At 40.6% G+C, this 20,434-nt stretch overlaps 1 protein-coding gene across 1 annotated transcript; it reads right to left on the bottom strand.

The window, feature by feature from the left end:
• Positions 1-1,983: 1,983 nt before the first annotated feature.
• efcc1 (EF-hand and coiled-coil domain containing 1) lies at positions 1,984-19,277 on the bottom strand. The gene is made up of 8 exons (XM_073467376.1): positions 18,600-19,277; positions 16,902-17,341; positions 7,650-7,801; positions 7,196-7,331; positions 5,621-5,777; positions 2,898-3,056; positions 2,277-2,346; positions 1,984-2,117 (listed from the first exon to the last, which is right to left on the bottom strand). The coding sequence occupies exons 1-8, from the start codon at positions 19,275-19,277 to the stop codon at positions 1,984-1,986; spliced, it is 1,926 nt and encodes a 641-aa protein (XP_073323477.1).
• Positions 19,278-20,434: the final 1,157 nt, after the last annotated feature.

Raw genomic sequence — 20,434 nt, forward strand, 5'->3', positions numbered from 1 at the left:
TTGCATAAGTCAACAACAGTGGTTATGTATCCAAGACCTTAATTTCAAGACAGCAATGACAACACATACAACTGACATAAACATGCTTTGTGTTTCAGAATGAACATTCAGTTGAAGGTAACTCTGCTGTATTGTATTGAGAAACAGGTGTGAGGCAGTACTTCAGGTTCACCTGGACACTGTTGTTATTAATGTATTACATTTATAGCACTTGTTTGGGAAAGAGGCTGAACTACTGGGCAAGTCTTATCATTGTATGAATAGAACGTGTTGTATGTGTATATGTATCTGGTGTACTGTGCAGATGCATCCAGAGGCATGGATAATGCAAACATCATGGTGAGAAATGGTCCTATTTGGGACGATAAAGTCTATTTTATAAAACTTGTATATTTGTGATCAGCCATGGTCACAATGTCACCTCCTTGAGACAGAACCATACAGAAGCTGCTCTCTCTAATAATAACAATTAATATTATTGTTATTATTTGACCAATTTTAGCAAATAAACACCATTTTGTGCCATTTTGAAGTTCTGAATTCTTGGCAGAGCCTGCATGGTCAAAGCATGGTCAAAGAGACCAAAATATATTTGGGAAATCTTTGTCCTCTCTAATGCTAAAGGTTTTGTTACTTCAGCACCAGAAATCTGGTAAATACCAGAATAGTGTTGAAGTATGAAGTATGAGTATGAGATAAGTTTATCTTAACATGTCATGGACATACAGTGTAGCAGGTTAATGGCAAATATACTGTATCCATATAGCTTACATTTATCAACAGCCAGTAGCTAACAACACGTTCAGGATGCCAAGGAGAGTTAGATGGTAAGCTTGGAAACAGCAGTTGACAAAACACTCAACTCAAACTCTACTTACTTGCTTGCTATTTATCAGCAGATAGATTTTGCTTCATTGACATGGAAATGTAGATGCTCAAATGTTGCATTATTCTCAAATGTACAGTATATAAGAGTATAGTTAGAACATCTGAAAAAAAATGGAAAAGCTGTGGAACAAGTGAGTATGTGAACCTTTAGTTGAAATTATTTTGTCAAAATAAATGTTTAAGCCGATAGTATTGACATTTGCAGGGCTTTTTCGTTGCTCCAGTACATATGATGCATATGACGCTGACAGATGAGCACCTGAACACAAATACCCAGAAGATACGAAGTGGCTCATGTTTTTTAAAAATTATTGATGTTAATAAACAAACCACCAGAATGCACCAATACACAACACAGGTATCCTGAAACCTCAAACATAGGCTGTACTTCTTGGTATACGATACATTTGAGGCTGAAAATTGAACTTTGATAAATGAAGCATGTGACATGGGACACAATTTCAACAAAGTTAGATTTCCATGCCTTTTTGATTAGAAAGCAGGTCTAGGTGCTTTATAAATACTGTGAACATATCAAGGGGCTGACAGAGACAGGAGCTAAAATGGAGCGTTCGGGCAGAAGGTAAATAGAAGTGCTGCAACAATGGACATTATGAGAAAAATAATTACTAGTAGACACCCAAAATAAAAACCTGAACTTGAAAAGGCATAATATGGGACCTTTAAATTCCATCAGTTCTATCAGGGATGTTGTTGACCAGTGGAGTTGGATACATTTCACAGATTACTTTATGCCCCTTTAACATTTAGCTTATTTCAACATTTTCACATTCAGAATACTGTTGTGGAAAAAAGAAAATCCATATTGGATTATGAGAGTTTTATGTACAATAAAAGATCTTAAAAAAACATGTTTAAGCACGAATTTCCTTTATATGTAATAAAGACCTTTGCTACAGTAACAAACATTCTAGACTAATATCCCTTTATAGATAATAAGGTCTGAGGAGTATATAAGCTACAATATAATACACTATACACATTAACCACTATGTTTCTGGACCACTAATATGCTTTCAGTGTCCTCTAGAAAGGCTGTTGGAGCATCACTGGCCCAGCAGGAGGCAGTCCTGATTAGCAGGAGATGATGAGTGCGTTGAGAGACTGCTGACTCTGTGTTCGCTCCAAAGGTCCACCATTAGACAGAATCTCACAGGCAGCTAGTTCATGATACAGAGCATTGAGCACCTCCAGAATGTGGGCTTTGCCTGTGCAAAAACAGAACAGATGTGACCGCTGAGGGGATCATGTAACAGACGACCCGATGAGTGTTTAATTCAATTCCCTGCCCTGAGTAACTGTGAATTTTCATTATCACATTTCACAGCTCTTTTATTGATTTTATTGGGCGTGTGAACTCCACTAACCGTGTTGCGGGTCGCTGCAAGACTCCAAAGTGCTGAGCAGGATTTTCCCGAGTGACCGCCGCGAGACATTCTGAAACAAGAGAGAGTGATTCTCAGATGGCTATCGGGCAATTAACAGGCACTTTAAAAGGCAATCTGAGTCTTGTAACCACAGAGGCTCTGACACATGTGCAACAAGTGAAACTCATCTATAATCAATCTTCCACTGTGGACAAAAACTCATGTAAGTGCTATGACAGATAAGACATCTGTTTGCTGATTCAACAGGTCAAAGTGGCCTTTTGATTTTTAGGGTGTCCATACGGAGGTTCATCCCTGAACGACGCAAGTGAATACTTTTAATTTGCTAAATGACTCCAGTGCAGCAGGGGTGGGTTTCTCTTAACTGCCAACCCAGTTAAATGATTTTCATTACTTTGAGATTCAGTAGGGAGTTTTAGTTCACATGACGGTCTGAATGCGTTTGCACTATACTAAAAATCAAAACAATCAAACAACCCAAAATCTGGGCCTTGAAATTATCAAAGCATGTTGAATGTTAGCACAGAGCCTTGGTTATTAGCAGCTTTGACCTCTTCAGACTCAGCAGTGCAGGCATCCGGTACAATAACTGTTACTAACCAGGTCTCTGAGCTGCTGGAGGAGCTGCAGGATGTCCACGAGTTTCTCCTCAACCAGTGACAGACGCACCCTCTCTGTCTCCAGCATCCGCAGCTCCATCTGAAGCAGCTCAGTCTCCTCTGCCTTCTGCTGTAGCTCCTGCACCAGAGAGTCCTTCATCTGGAACACACAACACAAAATGGTCACCTCCTTCTTTCCCTTCTGCCTGGTTCAGGGTCAGGTCTCCTGGTGTGGTAAATCTCACATTACTTTAAATAAAGCCCAGTTTACCAAAAACAATACTATCTTGTTTTGTATTTATCTTATTAGCTCAACAAAATTGAAGTTCATTTGAATTTTTCCAACTGTGAGCAGCTCCTCCATCAGTGCATTAGACTGTGGGACGATAGTTCAACAGCACAGTTGTAATTTAGAAAAAGTTTTTGCACACCAAGTCTGTCAGGTGCGTAGGATCAAAAACTCTTGACTTGACAATAGAACCAAATAATCCCAAATTATTATAAATGTGTATGCATACTGACACGTTTAAGTACAGTATAATTTCCAGTGATGGAATGACACAAAGTACATTTACGCAAGGTCTTGTACTTTACTTTTTTATGCTACTCTCTACTTCCACCCCACTACATTTTAGGGACAATATTGTACTTTTTACTCCACTACATTATTATGATAACTTTAGTTACTTTGAAGATTGCATGTTGCATACAACATTTTTAAAAATGACTGTATTTTTTCAGTAGTCAGTTAAAAAAAAAACACTGATTCGATAATCGAGTGTCGGATTAGATAATCTGCCAAGCCGATAATCAGTCAACCCATATTATGCAGTATTTACACAATTGTAAATATATGTATAATTTACTTGTATTTTTGATACTTAAGTACATTTATTGTCAGATCAAATTACTTTTGATAATTAAAGCTACCCAAGGAACTTTCATTTTTAGTTGATTCTGGATGATGATGGTTGAGTGAAATAAAGTAAACTTCTTTCCTCAGGCTGTGAGACTCAATTCATCCTCAGCACTCCCCCATAAAAAATGATCTTAATTTTATGATTTATCCAACCTGGATAAATCGGACCCAGTCTTCCTGCTGATGGTCTCATTTGCTTACGTAGGTCATTTAGAGGCATCAGCATTAAATTGAAACTGTTTTATACAGTTAAAAGTTCCTTGTGGTTATGTTGATGTACATTTAATATCAAATACTTTCAGAGTATCAGTTTTACTCAAGTACTATTTGTATGGGTGAGTTTTTACTTTTACCAAAGCAATATTTTAACACAATATCTTTACTTTTACTCAGGTATGACTTTTGGGTAATTTTACACTGATAATTTCTGCACTATTCCAGTGTGAACACACTACACATTCAGCACTCTCACTTATACTTACAAATAAGACTGATATTATTCAACATTTTTCCTTATTATCAACACAATCCACAAACAGAGGATGTAAAGCTCAAAGGAGTCACAAATAAATAGTAAATATTACATAATGCTCATATACAATAATTTCCTAAACAGCTGGGCACTGCAGCTTTACATGAAACGTTACCGTAGCAGGTGTTAATTTGTTGGTAACTATTTTCAGTAGGTTATTACCATACATGGGCTGCTTTAGTGAAAAGGTACAGCATCAGAAGGGAGTATATGTGACTGAGTCAAAATAAACTAGATTCTGTGTATGTGTGTGTGTGTGTGTGTGTATGTGTGTTCATGGTAATAAAGGAACATGTCAGCACTGCATGACTGTGACTCACTGATGTGTTTTTCGACAACTATGGAGCTCTATGGCTCAGAGGAAGAAGATACAGTATTTCAGGAACAGGATACACAGACAGTAGACAACAGAATAAGATTAATTCATTGTTGGTTTTGGTGTTGTCATAGGATTTGTTAAAAATAATAGAGAATAGAATACCGCCAACCTTATCCTTAAAGACCAACCACAGAATAAGTTGTTACAAGAGCAGCTGGATTCGTCACTCTAAAAGTTTTTACCCTGTAGGCCTGTTAAACATCTTAATACAAAATAAATATACCCACTCATGTCTGTCAAATGTTCAGGTTCGAGTTGAGTTTTCAGCCCACATCATGTAGGTTTGCCTGCCAAAACTATTGGAAATCCCTGCAGCGCACCTTTACGTCAGAGCATATTGAAGGACAAAGGTCTCACCCCACACATCCTGCACATAAACAAAGCCTCACAGTCAGGACTTTGTTTAGTTTCAACTTTTCCTCTCTGAGTGCTGAGATGTTCTGGGAACACATTACGTCACGGTCCCCCCTTCTGCCTGTCTTCCTGTGTTGTGAAAATACTACTCGACTGTAACAGGAGAGCTTTAATTTATGATATTCTTAAGTGTCATGCGGGACAAGAGGGGAGTGTTTCTGTGGTCAGCTCCAGTAAGAAACAGCTGCAAACACACCCACACATGGAGGCAGGCTCTGGTGCCGCAGATGGTGGCTTGGTTAGGTGGAAGCTGCAGGATCAAGCCACTAGCTGTGGTTTTGTCTTTGAAGCTCTCCACTTTCATAACAACCTTCACCAGCCCTCTCTAATCTAGTTTAACACCATATACACTGCCACAAAATGACTACGATGTAAAGCAAGGCAGAACATTGCGCAGACCGAACTGTTTCCTATATAGGGATCCAGCAGACCAGAGCAGTAGCCCACCCTGGTGTGTTGGAGGTCAATGGTGGTTTGTACCTGGTCCATGTCTATCTCTGCCTGGCTCTCCTTCAGCTCCAGCTGCTTATGCAGCCTGGTCACCCTCTCCAGGAGCTCCACCACGGCGCTGCAGCTCTCCTCGCTCCTCGAACTTCCGAAATTTGACATCAGCTTCTTGAACGCCTTATCGTCGCACCTGATCAGCAAAACACACCAGTGGACACAAAGTCTGTCAGGCTGAGAGAAGGAATTATTGTCAGAGGATCAGAGTTTGAGTCGTCATTCAAATTCTCTAATACATGATAACATTTACACAAACACAAACTAGCAGGATTGCTAGTCTATTGCTTTGCTCCAAATTATCACTTTAACATGTTACATATGTTATGGAGTGTGTTTTGAAAGAAGCACATATTAACAATAAATGTAATCAATATGTAATGTGAAAGTGATCACTTGAAGTGACAAACGGTCAGAATTATCACCCGATGCTGCAGCTCTATAACATTTTGCTTTGGTTTTACCACTTTCATTGGTTTTGTTTTCAGCAGCAAAAGGCAACAGTTTTTCCTCAAAGTCCTTAGTAGGCAGCTAACTGGGCCTATACAATACCTGCTTGGCACCAGACAGCATGCAAACAAAGCTAGCTGGTGAAGAGCCAAATATCTAGTAGTTAAAGACAAATACTGTATACTTTTTAAGACCGACCAGAGCTAAAAGGAGAGTGAATAATGGACTTACATTCATCAGGGGACCAGGAACAGCCACATAAATGCTAATAATGCCCTGTTCCTGGCACAGGCACTGGTTGCCAGCATGTTAGCCATTAAAACTTTGTAAAGCAAGTATGTCAGGACCAGAATGCATTCGTCTGTCAGTTTGCTTTGGACTTCCTCTGCCTTCCAAGTAGTGAAAAAGATAATACTAAATACTAATAATACTAATCTATTATTACTAATACTAAATCAATTGTTGTATATATAATAATAATAATAATAATACATATATATACATATATATATATATACATATATATATATGTATATATATATATATATACATATATATATATATATATATATATATATATATATATGTATATATATATATATATACATATATATATATATATATATATATATATATATATATATATATATATATATACAGACATACTTCCATTTGTTTAATTCTGTTTACATGAAAAGTAATATCTGAAGTCATGCTGAGCTCCATTGTGCCCGCTCATAGACAGCAGACTAGACCTAGACTCATACCAAGTCCAAGAAATAGTATCAAGTAGTCTCTTTCAGCCTGCTGTCAGCTGGTGCACTGCTCTAAAGTTCTCATGAAATCAAAATAGATATTTACGTATTTTAGTATGTCTTAAGCTGGTCATCACTTAGATGTGCCAGTATCTTGGCCAAGAATGACAAAATATGGCAATACAGCACCGCAAGCTGCATGGTGCGGGGCGTAACGCGTATTCAGCAATACTGGCTGAACGCCGATCAGTATCTCTGACAAGCCCCTCCCTAACTTCCTCTCAAATAGCACCTTGCCAGCTGTTTTATGGGAACTTCAAAATACAGTGATGATATAGACATGCAGTACCTTTCCCCACAGCAGGACAGCCTGGTCAAGATCCTCTTCACCTCGTCCACCTGCCTCTGCTGATCTCCGGTCCACTTGTCCTCCTCCTCGTCGGAGGCTGCCTGGCCCTCCACCGAGCGAAACAGCTGCTCCTCCACTAGACCCCACAACACACCATCATCATTGATATTATCACTATTATTATTAGCATGAAGGGTGGTAGCCATTCCTGTAGTTACGCTCTTCGTCAGCATAGTTATGACCTACTATAACCCCATATGTAACAGTACATCTGCTTTCATTATCCAGCAGTACTATGGGTTGTTTCAGCAGATACTAAGTGTACAGGATTCTTTTGACTTTCCTCAAATAAAATAATAAAATATCCTCATATTTCTTATCATTCTCCTGAGGACTGTATAGTAAACAGATATTAGTACTGCATTCTGTGTCTTTCATGAGACACATGTCTTACTTTTATCAGGGGTCGTCACAGCACGCCCTGTTGGAGAACAGCGGTCGTGTTGGGATGCTGAGCAACATCTTTGGCCCGGCCTGCTGCCAGCAACACCCAGCTGCTGCTCTGCTCTGCTGCTGCCTGGGAGTTGCAGTTTTGACACCTCAGACCTGAAAGAGAGCCCTGAGAGGTCAATATAGCTGTTTGAGTGTATGTTCTCTGCAAAGACATGACCCATCTTTTCTGCTCTGAATGTCTCTGCACATAAACTGACACTGACCAAGGGGCTGAAACTGCTCTTCAAATTTGCACAGATGAGAAAAGTTCAGTCCAAACCAATAGCCACCATCAAAGAGAACATATCAAGTAACACACAGCAGTGTGTATTAGGCCACATCTACAACTGCCATGATAATTTTATAGAGGCCTGTGATGTTGTATGCCAAATCTGGGTGGGGTAATTGAAGCCAGACATTGTATCTTTAAGGCATTTTTACAGTAAAGTGGGTCAATGGTAGAATGGCGCTGTTAGGAGTTAGATGCAAGATGGAGGTAGAAGCAAACTGGCTGACACTGGATGGAACAACATTTTAAGCACATGAACAGTTTTCAAAGCTTTGTTACATATCTTTGCATCTGAACCTAAAAAGATGTGTCACGCTTTTATTCTATCCGTCCCGTATGTCATAGACACATTCAAACATTTGTTCCTGGAAAAATATGACTGAGACTGCAGTTTGCCCGGATCAATCGTCCTCTAATGGTTTGAATTTTCTACGTTTCTCCTGCTGTCTGCTCTTTTGTGTTGGGGGAAATCCGATAGGGGGCCTTCGTAAATCACAGAATAAGTGTTTCCAGATGATGATGTCTTGCTGAAAAAAAAAGGAGAAAATCTCGAAAAAAGGTTTTCAACAGCCTGACTCTCTGAAAAAAAAGTCACGGAACACTCATGCTTATATCCTGTTGGCACAAGGCAGACTATGCTGTAAGACAACATTATACTCTGCATCTGTGTACCACTTTAGGTTTCTTTGTACAGAACTGGGGAGAAACGGCTGACTTCACCGAGGGTCAGTAATTGCAGCATAATTTCAGGCAATCAATCAGAGAGCCGTGTTTAAGTTAGTAGGGGCCGCGGTAGAGGAAAGAAGGAGTTAGTTCACGAGGGCCAGCAGCTGCAGTCAGACCAACATGGAACTGGTGCATGGACATGAAAACACACAAAACTTTGCTGGTTGCTGTGGAGACGCTGAGACTCTGAAATGCACTGGTGGAGGCTTTTTCAAATGAAGGCTTCGGTGTGACTAATTGCACTTTAATTGACAGTGGTTGTAGGAAGGCCGCAGCCTGTGTCCACTGAATACTGTAGCAAGGCCACAGCTTCTGGCTCGGGCCTTTGACATGCATAGCGGTTCAAAAAATGGCTTTGTGTCTTGAGAAACAAAAAGGGACTCCAACAAACACTGTCACTTTTGAGGCTTAAGATTTACACTGTTAAAGGATGGTTACACATCACATGGCTTGACAGTGATGAGGTACCCTGAAGTGTCTGGCGATGACTGAGCATGGGAATTCCAACTGGATGAATACAGACACCTGAAAGTAGTCCAGACAGACATCCTGGATAGTGGTGAGACTGTGGGATGCAGCAGACATGCACAAAATTTGATCAGCTATTCATTGGCTCTCGCCAATGGACCAAATTCAAAAGCAGCATGGGTGTGATTGACCTGCCAGAACGAAAGTATTAATTTAGCTTCTTTTGCTGAGAGAGAAAAATAGAGAACTTGAAATACACTGCAGACTTCAAAGACTTCAGGGAAGAAATTTAACTTTTCCATTTTTCAACAAGAATAGATCTTAACGGCATGTGTTCACACTATACACTAATCAAAATGTTTTAAATGTGAAAGGAGTCGCTCACAGTGAGGAACAAAAAGAGAATTATCACCTGATTTTTCAGTTCAACTCATCGCTTCATCTGCTTTTACTGTTTGATTTGGTCTTGCTGCTCTTACTGACAATTTTTCCAGCAGCTGTTTTCAGTTAGTGACAAGTTACTAAGTTTTCTAAGCTGATTTCTTTCTCAGCAGGTGGTGGAGACCAAAACAAAGCCAAAGGAGGGTTAATAATCGCATATGAATTTACATAAGGTGGAAATCCAAATGAATGCTGATGTTGCTTCATGTCTGCTGGACTACTAAATAGAACATTGTTTGCTACACGAGCCATAAAAACCGTGAATATACTATTCAGACCAGGATAGGGCAGTGCCTATCCTGCCTTGCTTCCAGTTTTGCCCAGTGGTATTTCCTTGAAAAATTCCTCTGTGGCCCAAGACAGATTTTCCCCAGAAAGCACCATTATATAAGAAATATCTGTAAAACTGTGACAGGACACCTTGAACTACAAACAAGTTCAATTTTCACTCCTTCTATTGAGATTTTTTTATCCATGGAGGTTTTTAATTTGTAAAACTTTCCTTTAGCTGAGAAAAGTGATTTTAAAAATGTGACGTCATCACAATGTGGGGTGGCTGTGGCTCAGGCGGTAGAGCGGGTTGTCCAGCAATCGGAAGGTCGCTGGTTCAATTCCCCAGCTCCCCTGCCTGCATGTCAAAGTATCCTTAAGCAAGATACTAAACCCCAAATTGCTCCTGATGAGCAGGTCACTGCCTTGCATGGCAGCCTCTGCAAAAGTTCAGTGTGTGAATGTGACAAATGCTTTAAAGCACTTTGAGCTATCAGTAGACTGGAAAAGCGCTATAGAAATGCAAGTCCATTTACCTTTTACCATCACAATGTGAAGTTAAACTTCAAGTAAAAGTCTATGGGCCAGTGAGCGAAACACTATAGCATATGTTCAGTGAGCCACATGACCAGAAAGTCAACCCGGAAGCTAGAAAACGTTGTTGACGTACGGCCTGGCGAGCAATTCTCATTGATTCTGTATGTACTTCTATATTTAGCCCAGTGTCACGCAAAGCGTGTAATAGACCTGCCGAACCCACTAGAGGTCAGTGTGTGAGGTTGACGGGTTGCCTTGCCTGGGTGTACATGCTTGTATATGGGTGCAGTAGCAGCAGGGGGTGATATTGATGGGAACAATGTATCAGTATAGTATAAAGAGTCAGAAAGTCCAATCAGGAAGAGGTTGGAGATGGCTCGGAGATTCATTCATAGGACTTTACCCAGGCACCAGAGTTTGAGTCCCACCTGAGCCAAGACTCAATGTTGACTGTTTTTACGAAGTAGTTTTTTTTAAGCGAAAGCATTATCTTTTTTCCTAAACCTAACCAAGTTGTTTCAGTGCTTTTATTTTGAAAATGTAACTGGACATAGCATGTTTCTTATTTCTTAGCTGATGACGAATGAGACAGCGTTATTTTAAGGATAGACACGGTCAAACACAACATTGACACAGTGCACCGCTATTGCTATGATACATGCATGATAAAAAAACTTTCTTTGATGAATATTACAGCACTGTCGGCTTATTTTGTGGTTCTTCTACCCCAAAAAGATTAGAACTGCTATAACATGCTTATAACATAAAAAATATTTAGCATTTTGTGCTGTTTGCCATTAAGAACAAAGACATACACAACATTTTCTAAGGTCATAAATCGGCTGCAGAGTCAGGGCAGAGTTTAACGTACATGCCTCATAGTTTTCAAGGAAGTGCTCTACAATTGGAGCAGATAGATAACCGATTTAACCTTTACTAAACTGCCTGTATGGAGTTTCTTCTCTTTTATCAGGTTCCTGTACAAAAAGCACATCTTGGCTTAACTGTGGCCAAAATTAAATTGAGACTTGGAAGGATCTTAGACTACAATAACAAAAAACCCTGAAATGAATACTTAGAAATTTAAGTATTACTTACTCTGTATTGCTTGTCACTGTGTATGACATTATTCTTCACAAAAAAACATTCTTATCGCTCTTAGATCAGTATCTTGACATTTAAGCTCTTAAAAGAAAAAATGCACTCACTGTATAGTTGAATTTCTACTGAAGCATTTGTAGCCAATTTAGGCCTAATTAATACAACATCCCTCATGGCACACACACAGGAGTAAAGGTATACATGGAGAGCTCTATGTGCTCTGTCAGGGCATTTCTAATTAATAGGATCCTGTTTTATGCCCTATTAGCAAAAGCCTGAAGCTGTTCCTCTGGGCTGTGGGGGGTAGTCCAGCTGTTTGCTGTTAGAGCCAGGACACCCAGAGTCGTCCCTGTGTTTATCACAGTGCAGCTCTGAAGTGAACTTTCCATCAACACACTGCTCCCCCTCCTTCACTCCCTGAGGAGCAGTTTCCTCTTTCAGGTGTCATCGTTCAATGACAGTCTCCTTTCTCTGTGGAGGTTAAAAATGAGGGCACGCTGTAAACCTGAGCTTGAACTTGAAGTTCAGCGCTTGTTGTTGCCCTGTGGCATGACGGAGATGGGGTAAGGGGTCATGTTTACATAGCTGACGGTTATTAATCAAGTCCTCTTGGGTCACACCCGTGCAGTGACTTGCTGTCTGGGATACAAATGAAGCAGCTCCAGAGATGTGATTATTGTTTAGCACTAGCTGAGGACTTTATCAAAAACCCAATGACTGTAACATTTACAGAGGTAACTTAAGCTTTTCTTCACAAGCAAAGTGCAAAGAAACCCCCAAAGTCAAACAAACGAGGGTATTAAAAGTAGAGGGGGATATACAGGAAGACAAGTCCAAAATGGGTGGGTGGCATAAGTTTATAAGATATTTTGTGTGTGTTTCTGCTGATGTCAGCATACCTCAAAAACCAGAGAGAGGGGGAGAGCAGGGCAGCCGTTCAATGTGAAAATGAGCCCACTTGGCAGTGCAAGTTTTTGAAGGCTGTTCAAGAACAACAGTAAGGCAGCAGCAGCAGAATGCCACGGGTCCCAAACATCCCTTGAGTGTGTCCTTTCCACATTATTTAAAGGGGAGGAATGCCGTGGCAGCACCTGCTCCACACAATACTGCAGCTCTTGTGCGGAGGCAGATAAATGGTCTGCTAGACCCTCCTCTCCCCTCTGCTCTCAGGCGCCATGCAGAGAGCATGAAAAGGCTGGGAGATTATGCCTCCCCTGGGGCCTGCCTTCAGAGGGCCAGGGGTTAGAGGCATAGAGAGAAGAAGTCTGCAGGCGTGACGATAAAATGAAAAGTGAGTTTTAAACTTGCACACTTAGGACACATGTGCTCGGGTATGCTCTCTAGAAATCCCTGGACTATATAACAAAGACACCTGGAATCAAGAGGACACTAAGTGAAGAAGCTCTGGACTGAACCAAAGTTCAATGTATTGAGTGATTTTGTATCTCCACTACTTCTTTTCTGTGGAGCACAAAAAGACGATGGAAAACTAAATGAAGCCATTCCTCTCTCGTGGTCTTTTCAAAACATGTCCGTCATTTCATGAACAAACAGTTGAGTGTTTGCTTCTTCCTCCAGATGGTAGACTTTCCTCCCCCTCACTTCTTTTTGTTCCTCTCACTGTGCTTCCTATTGTCTAATCCCCCTGGCCCAAAGAGCTCTATGGGCTACAGTGACTGATTTAGACTCCCTTTACCCTCTGGAGTAAAACACAGACCTTAAGGTGACACTTTTAAACAATCCCAGTATAGAAAGACTCTTCTGTGCTAATCAACTCCTGTTGAAGGCGTGACTCCCATCTGAGTCTTAGCCTCTGCTCTGTTCTAGTGAACAGTCCAAAGAAATCACAGACATGTTATGCAACAACACCCACACATATTCAATTTCATACCAATGACTGCATTTTTTAAACTGACTTCTGCTGGGATGTTAGTGGAAAGAGGACTTTTTTTACGATGAAAAGATTGTACATAAACAAATGCTAAAATTAACATACAATTAACCACAACATGTTGTTTTTACACTTTTTTAGACTGTTTAAACCAACAAGATATGACGTGTGAATCAGTGAGTATTAGAAGTGCTGGTGGACAGATTTTGTCTGGCTAGCTTATTGCTTGTTTACAGTCATATGCTAAGCTAAGCTAAGCTAAGCAGCTGCTGGCTTTAAATTTATATTTACCATACAGACATGAGAGTGCTATCAATCTCATTTACTCTAACTTTCTGTAGGAAAGCAAAAAAAACTAAGAGTGCAGTAGAGTGCAGATTTCCACCAGTCCAACAGTAAAGATGGCCACGGTGATAACAAAAACACTGATTTATTAATCTTGTATTGTACCTAACTTTAGTGGATTATAAGAAATCTGGTATCTGCAGATGCCCTGGTGCAAAATGGGACAAAACTTTTCTTTGGATGTCCGTTTTTATGCCACAACAAAGCCAAAGAGTGGCCTTCAACAGACTAGGTAAGCCTTATTCTTAGCCTAGCTGATCTTATCAATCTCATTTATTTGAAATCACAACACAACCCACTGAAATTTGGCTCTGAGTTAACTAATATAAATAGGTACTTGGCTGACGAAACAAGATTCCAAACACGCAGTGGGTACACACCCAGAGTGCAGGCAGGTAGTTACGTAGGTAGGAAGACAGATGGCCTGTTCAATTATTTTTAATTGCTATCAGGATGTTAAGAAATTTTCTAGAAATGTAGAAAAAAAATATTCTAGAATAACTTACCAACCCTAGCTTTAAGTGGAGTGAGGAGTCGGGGGTCAGTGGTGGAAAAAAACAAAGCAGTCAATAATATAGGTGTTTTTACAAAATGTGTGAATCATGACAACCATGAGAGGTCCTTGAGCATACAGTCATAAATGTGCACCAAAAGATTAGGCTGAATAATCCAGTATGCACAATTAGCTGCAGATGTACACGCAGATATACGGACAAACACACACACAACTAAACGCATAATCCCTGATATACTCAGCGGTCCACTGATGCCAAGGAGAATGGGTTAGGGCTCATACTAGGTGCTTTAATAGCGGGTGATAAGGATGCATAAACACTGTCTATATTCACTGTGCTGAAGTGAATTCCACAGGACAGAAGCAGTGCCAGCTCACTCACCCACTCCCCAGCCCTGTAATTCTGTATCTCTGGGATCCAGCAGCATCAAGTTAATCTCATTACTTGTCACAGCAGTTTAGAAGTAAGCCACAGGGATAAAGTTACGCTCGATCATTTCAACAGACCCCATGACACATTACTGCATCTTTAAACCCACAACATATGATCCCAGACATCTGACAGTGAGACAGCATGGTGAAAAATTGACTGAATTTTGAAGTATCTCAGAGTCACAAGCAAGATGTAAAGGAGGACAGAAAAGCATTGCATCTCACTCAAATATGAAAACCCAACACCTCCACTGGCACTGTTCTGTCTTTGGATGAGATGTGGCTGAGCAAGCACTGAGGCTTTCAGTGGGAATATTCATGGAGCTTGGTTGCTAAGATCCATAGGACGGGGGTGCCTATGTGCTATTGTTCATTTGGGAGCAGAGTGAAAGAAGTGAGCAGAGATTGATGAGAACGGTCAGTCTGTTGAGGTTCTCACTCAATGGAGCTTTCTCTTGACAAGTCGGAGCCTTTGTGGTGTTGAATTATTTGCCATTAGGGTATCAATGGAAGGGTGGTGAAAAGACTCTGGAACGCAGTCTGCATGGATTAGTGGAGTTTAGGGTTAAAAGAAGGGTATTGTGGTTGCACATTTTGTCATTTAGAATCACCTTAAAAACAGGTAGTAGTGAGGACTTCAGTCAGACGGGTCTGGTTGTGTATGATGGTGTCTTTGAATTCATAATAACAGCATTAGGGTTGATGTTACAACCATTTAGAGACATCTGCTACCTCAGAAAGCCAGACCTGCAGACACTGATTATATGGTTGGAGCAGAGACAACAGACAGAGATAAACATTAAACCAATGGCTTTGTACTTAGAAGTCCAATTACACCCTTACTACAGCCAAAATGAATAGTTCCCAACAGTAGCAGAGCTCAGGCACGATGGACCTGCCACACACGATGCCTGTTAAATAAACTAAAACACAACAAGGCTGAAAATTGGAATAGTAAACCACATCAAGCCTTCATAAGTAGCATGGCAGAGTTTTCCAGGCAAGAGGCCAGACATAAACAAAGTAATTTTATTGTTGGAGGAATAATAATTTATTATGGTTCATGCTTGACACAAATAACCTGCCAAAACAAGCCCTTCTTTCTCATGACATGATGAACAGCCAGGCATTTGTTTTGCTCAGGGTTGGACAGCTGATGGGACTAAATGAAGAGGTAAAAAAGAAAAGCTTTTTGTCTAGACAATACATCCTCTCTGTGACCTTGGGGCAATGTTCCTTTTAATGCATCAACACGATGCCAATGTAAAATCGCCGGGAAATTTGAAGAAACATATTTATTCCTATATAAATATATTTAAAAGGAATCAATCGCAAAAATGTGCTGCAACAGTAGAAACTAGAAGGGTTCCACCCTCTCCTACACCACCCACCACACACCAACTTTTGTTATTTGATTTTTTTTCATTTGTCTGTCTTTTCACTTATTGTGTATTGTCTGTAAATAATAAAAAGAACATGACCTCACTGAGACCCTGCCTCCTGGTTAATGCCTCATTTAAGCATTGTCTTTATATGCAGTCTGTGGTTTGATACAACATTCTGTGAGCCAGAGGAGTTTGAGCATGAGTAGTAGGGTTCCGTTAAATGAAGTAGGCTAGCTGTTACGTAAATGTATCAACTTATTCCCCTTCAGCAGTCCACCAACATCTGTTTCTGAAGAAATTAGAGACCCAGTTACTGAATTTTCTCCCACATTAGATCTACAGTACAAAGCCTACTTTAAAAGGCAAGAGCACTACTACACTGTTGGTGTTTCAGTTTAACAAGAGAGCATGTTAACTGGCGACTTATGCTCCTATCAGTCCGTGGTTACCATGGAAAGAAGCTAGCTTGCTAGCAGTTGTAGTGGTGATATGCAGACATTATAAAAATGTCAGTACAAGCAACAGAAACTGGCTAACATGAACATAACATAAGGCTGAATGAAGTGGACAATCAGGTTAGCAGAGCATAAAACTTGCCTAATTTGACATAACGTGACCTGACAGAGCAACAGCTTGTAAATGGCTGTCGTGTCAAGATGGTCCAGTGTTTACGTATGATGCAGTCTTACTCAGCAATTAAATTCTTCGAAGCTGCAGCAAAGTGTCATGTTAAACTACTGCTTCAACAGTAACATTGTAGTGTTTTCTTTTAAATTTAAATGCTACATGTGGGAGTGTGTTCCCAGGGCTTTTACCTGTAGTAGAGGAGGTCTGATTCCAGCTGGAGGATGTGTCTCTGCAGCGCTGGCACATGACTGGCCTTGGTTTCCAGGTCCTTCACCTTACCCAGCCCGCTGAGCAGCACCTGCCTGGCCTCCTCCACCTTCCTCCTCATGCCCACCTGCTCCCTTTTCAGAGCTTGGTTACAGCTCTCCAGAGCGGCCACAGTTTCTTTAGAGCTCCACAGTTCCTGCTCCAATCTCTGATTACACAGCATGGCCTCCTCTACCTGGAGGTCTCTGGAGCTCCGCAGCAGCTCTATCTCGTGGATAATGTTCTGCAGGCTCTTCTGGTTGCTGTCAGTGCTGCTTTTCAGGTTGTTGTAGCTCATACTTTTCTGGCAGGCTTGTTTCTGGTGGGCTACAAAACAGCCTTCCTCTGGTTTATGTTTGGAGTGGCTTTTCCACAGTCCTACCTGAACAGAAGTACAACAGGTGACTGGAAGTAACCAGATAAAGATATTCCCTAAAACCACTATTACACCTGCTAAGTCACATTCCAGTAATAAGTAAATATTCAAGGATACTGGATTTCTCGCAGCTCAGAAAACCCAAATGTTACTCTTGTTAATGACTTACAATGGATCTATAAGGCATTGATTAATGAGTCATTAACCATTAACTAAGTATTAGTTACAACTTTTACACCTGGACAAGGAGAGGTGGACTCTGTGTTTATATCATCGATGCTTGGTGCTCAACACAGTCAAAGTTGACGGACAGTGTTTACCTGATGTAAAACTTTTAATGTGAAGATGCAGACCATATAATCATCACCATCTTGCTACAGTTGACGCAAATTTAAAAAATGCACCGCAGAATTATTTCCTGGGTGTATACGTGTTTATATTTGCAGCCTAACCCATTGCATATATGTTCCATGTTTGAAGGAGTTTACAAACTTTCATTTCGTTATGCAACCCTGTGTTGTATGACACACGCCTCCCTGTTCTGAATTACAGTTTTCGATATTTGTTTTCTTTTGACATTTGGGTTGTCAAGGTAGTGAAAAATCTCTCTACTGGTTAGTCATTAATAATAAAGTTATCAATTCATTTCATTAATGAAAAAATTATATTACCACATTTTGTCTCACTTTTCAATAAGTCTGTGGTTGTAGTCATTGATAAAGAATAATGGGGTTTTTCAATTTCTAACAAAGCATCAAAATAAATGACCTTATAAAGGATAAAGGATTTTAAGTTGTAACTGATCATTAATGATGAATAGCCGAGGTCATTTAGGCCGTCTAATGATGGATAGATCAGTTATAAGCCATAAGTTGCCAGGTTGTAGAAAATCCCTCTGTCAGGTGTTTTTTCTCCTCCAGGATGACAGTTGCTTTGTCTTTTTAGTTAGCTCTTTAGTTCACCACCCATCCGGTGGACAGGTTGAAAGGGGGGCACCAGGGATCCAAAATCCATTTATGAACCACTTACTAACATTTACAACACTCCATCAATGGGTTATCATCAGAACCTTTGTAATTAAGACTTATTTATAATCACAGAATGCTGACTTTCACCAGCTATATTAAAAAAAAGTCATACTCTAACCTGACTAATGGCTTTATTAATGTTAATAGATCATTTCAATCACTTTCAAAAATGTGTGGACATCATCATATTTAAAACTTCAGCCTGGTTCTCAGCAGAAAGCTGCACACTCCCTCACCTGCAGAGCCAAACAGCGGGCGTCACTGCTCTGAAGCGCGGCTCGCATGTCCTCAATCAGCTCCCTCAAACTTGCATTCTCGTCTTCCAGTTTCGATATTCGGTCCTCTGCTTCCTCCAGCGCCACTATCTCCTCATAGCACTCCTTGGTGCAGGATCCGAGCCTGCAGCCGGAGGCGTGTCGTCCCTCCGAGGAGGGACAGGAGCCGCAGCCCGCACCCACAGACAGCAGCTTCTCTCGCCGCCTCAGGGGGCTCCTCAGGCGGATCTGAGTCTCTATATGCTCGTTGTCCTTCCCGACCAGCAGCCGGCCGTTCTCATAATGACAGCCCGCCTTGGTGCTGAAGTGTCCGCAAAGTTTAGCGTGGAAGTGTCTGAAGGTGAGCTCGGTGGGTAGATGGTCTAAAACACCGGCGCATTCTGTGTCCTCCGACTCTTTGTTCAGCCCCAAAACTTCACACAAGATGTTAAAGTCCTCCACAGAGATTTTACCTCCACCTTGGTAATCCATATGATGGAAAATCTCCTGGAGGTATTGATCCAGTCCGGTAGCCAAAACTATAATTTCGTTTTCCACTCCCCGGTCCAGTCCGTAATGGTAAGCCAGAGTGCTGACTATCCATTGTGTCCTGCGCGCTGGTCTGCTGTATGGATCAATGGAGTCTCTTGTATCCATCATTTCTACTGAGAAACATCATATCTCCTCACACTGAACACGGTGACTGTTTCCTCTGTTATATGGCCCTGTGTGTGTTTCGTGTTCATCGTCTCAGCAGAAACTCTGGGCAGACTGGCGGAGCAGGAATGAGGCGTGTGTTAACACAGAGCAGATTTGAATTTAGCACTGCCCCCCAAATCCAGAACCAGGGGTCCCAGCCTCGACTCAGTAACATACACACACTCCAACGGTCTCATACTGCCGTGTGCCTGAGTATAATTGCCACCAGGTGTGTAAACTTTTGTCATTCACTTGGGTTAGACCTTGTTAAGATTTAACATCCCCGTGAGACTAACGGAGCTGTGGAGCAGAGGTATACTGTCTTTATGCGACTGGCGAGTTTTTGCAGCTTGTCTGACACGTAGGGGTACACAAAACACAAGTGTATGCTATGGAGGGTTTTAGGGCCAAGACAAAATATATAAATGGTCTGCATTAATAATAATTATTTGTTTATTCACTATTCATTTATTCACGCATTGAGCTAGATGACATATAGGCTATATATACACATCAATTATTATATAATTAAATGCTTGAATAAATGAATAAACATTTAGTTACATGTATTCATTTCTGTTTAGGCATTTACCTATATTAAGTATTGGCCCTTATACCCTCCATACTGAGGAGGGTTTAAAGGGCCAAAACTAGATATATAGTCTAAATACATCAGTAATTATATAATCAATAATTATATAATTAAATGTTTATTCATGTATGAAAGCATGTGATTATATAATTTAGTATGTATATATTAAATATTATTATATAGGCTATTTAGTTTCGGCCCTAAAGGTGTTACTGATAGGCTGACATTCAGCCACTAAATGGAGCATTCCATCTCCCCCTAATATTGCATTCATTCATAACACTGCTATAGCTATAGCTACTATAGCTAGTGTTAGTAATGTAAATTACTAACAACTTAACTTAACATTAGTATGCCGTGCACATCCTGTAGAGATCAGCCATTTCAAAGTTTTCTCTACAAACTGGAAACCACAAGACTGTTAGTGCTGACGAGACATGGATACCACATGACACCGATGGCTTTATACTATTGACTGACACATGTTGTTAGAAGCTGGAACAGTCAAAATTCTTACACAGATGAA

This window comes from Pagrus major, chromosome 6 (genome assembly GCF_040436345.1).
Source record: "Pagrus major chromosome 6, Pma_NU_1.0".
Taxonomy (NCBI): domain Eukaryota; kingdom Metazoa; phylum Chordata; class Actinopteri; order Spariformes; family Sparidae; genus Pagrus; species Pagrus major.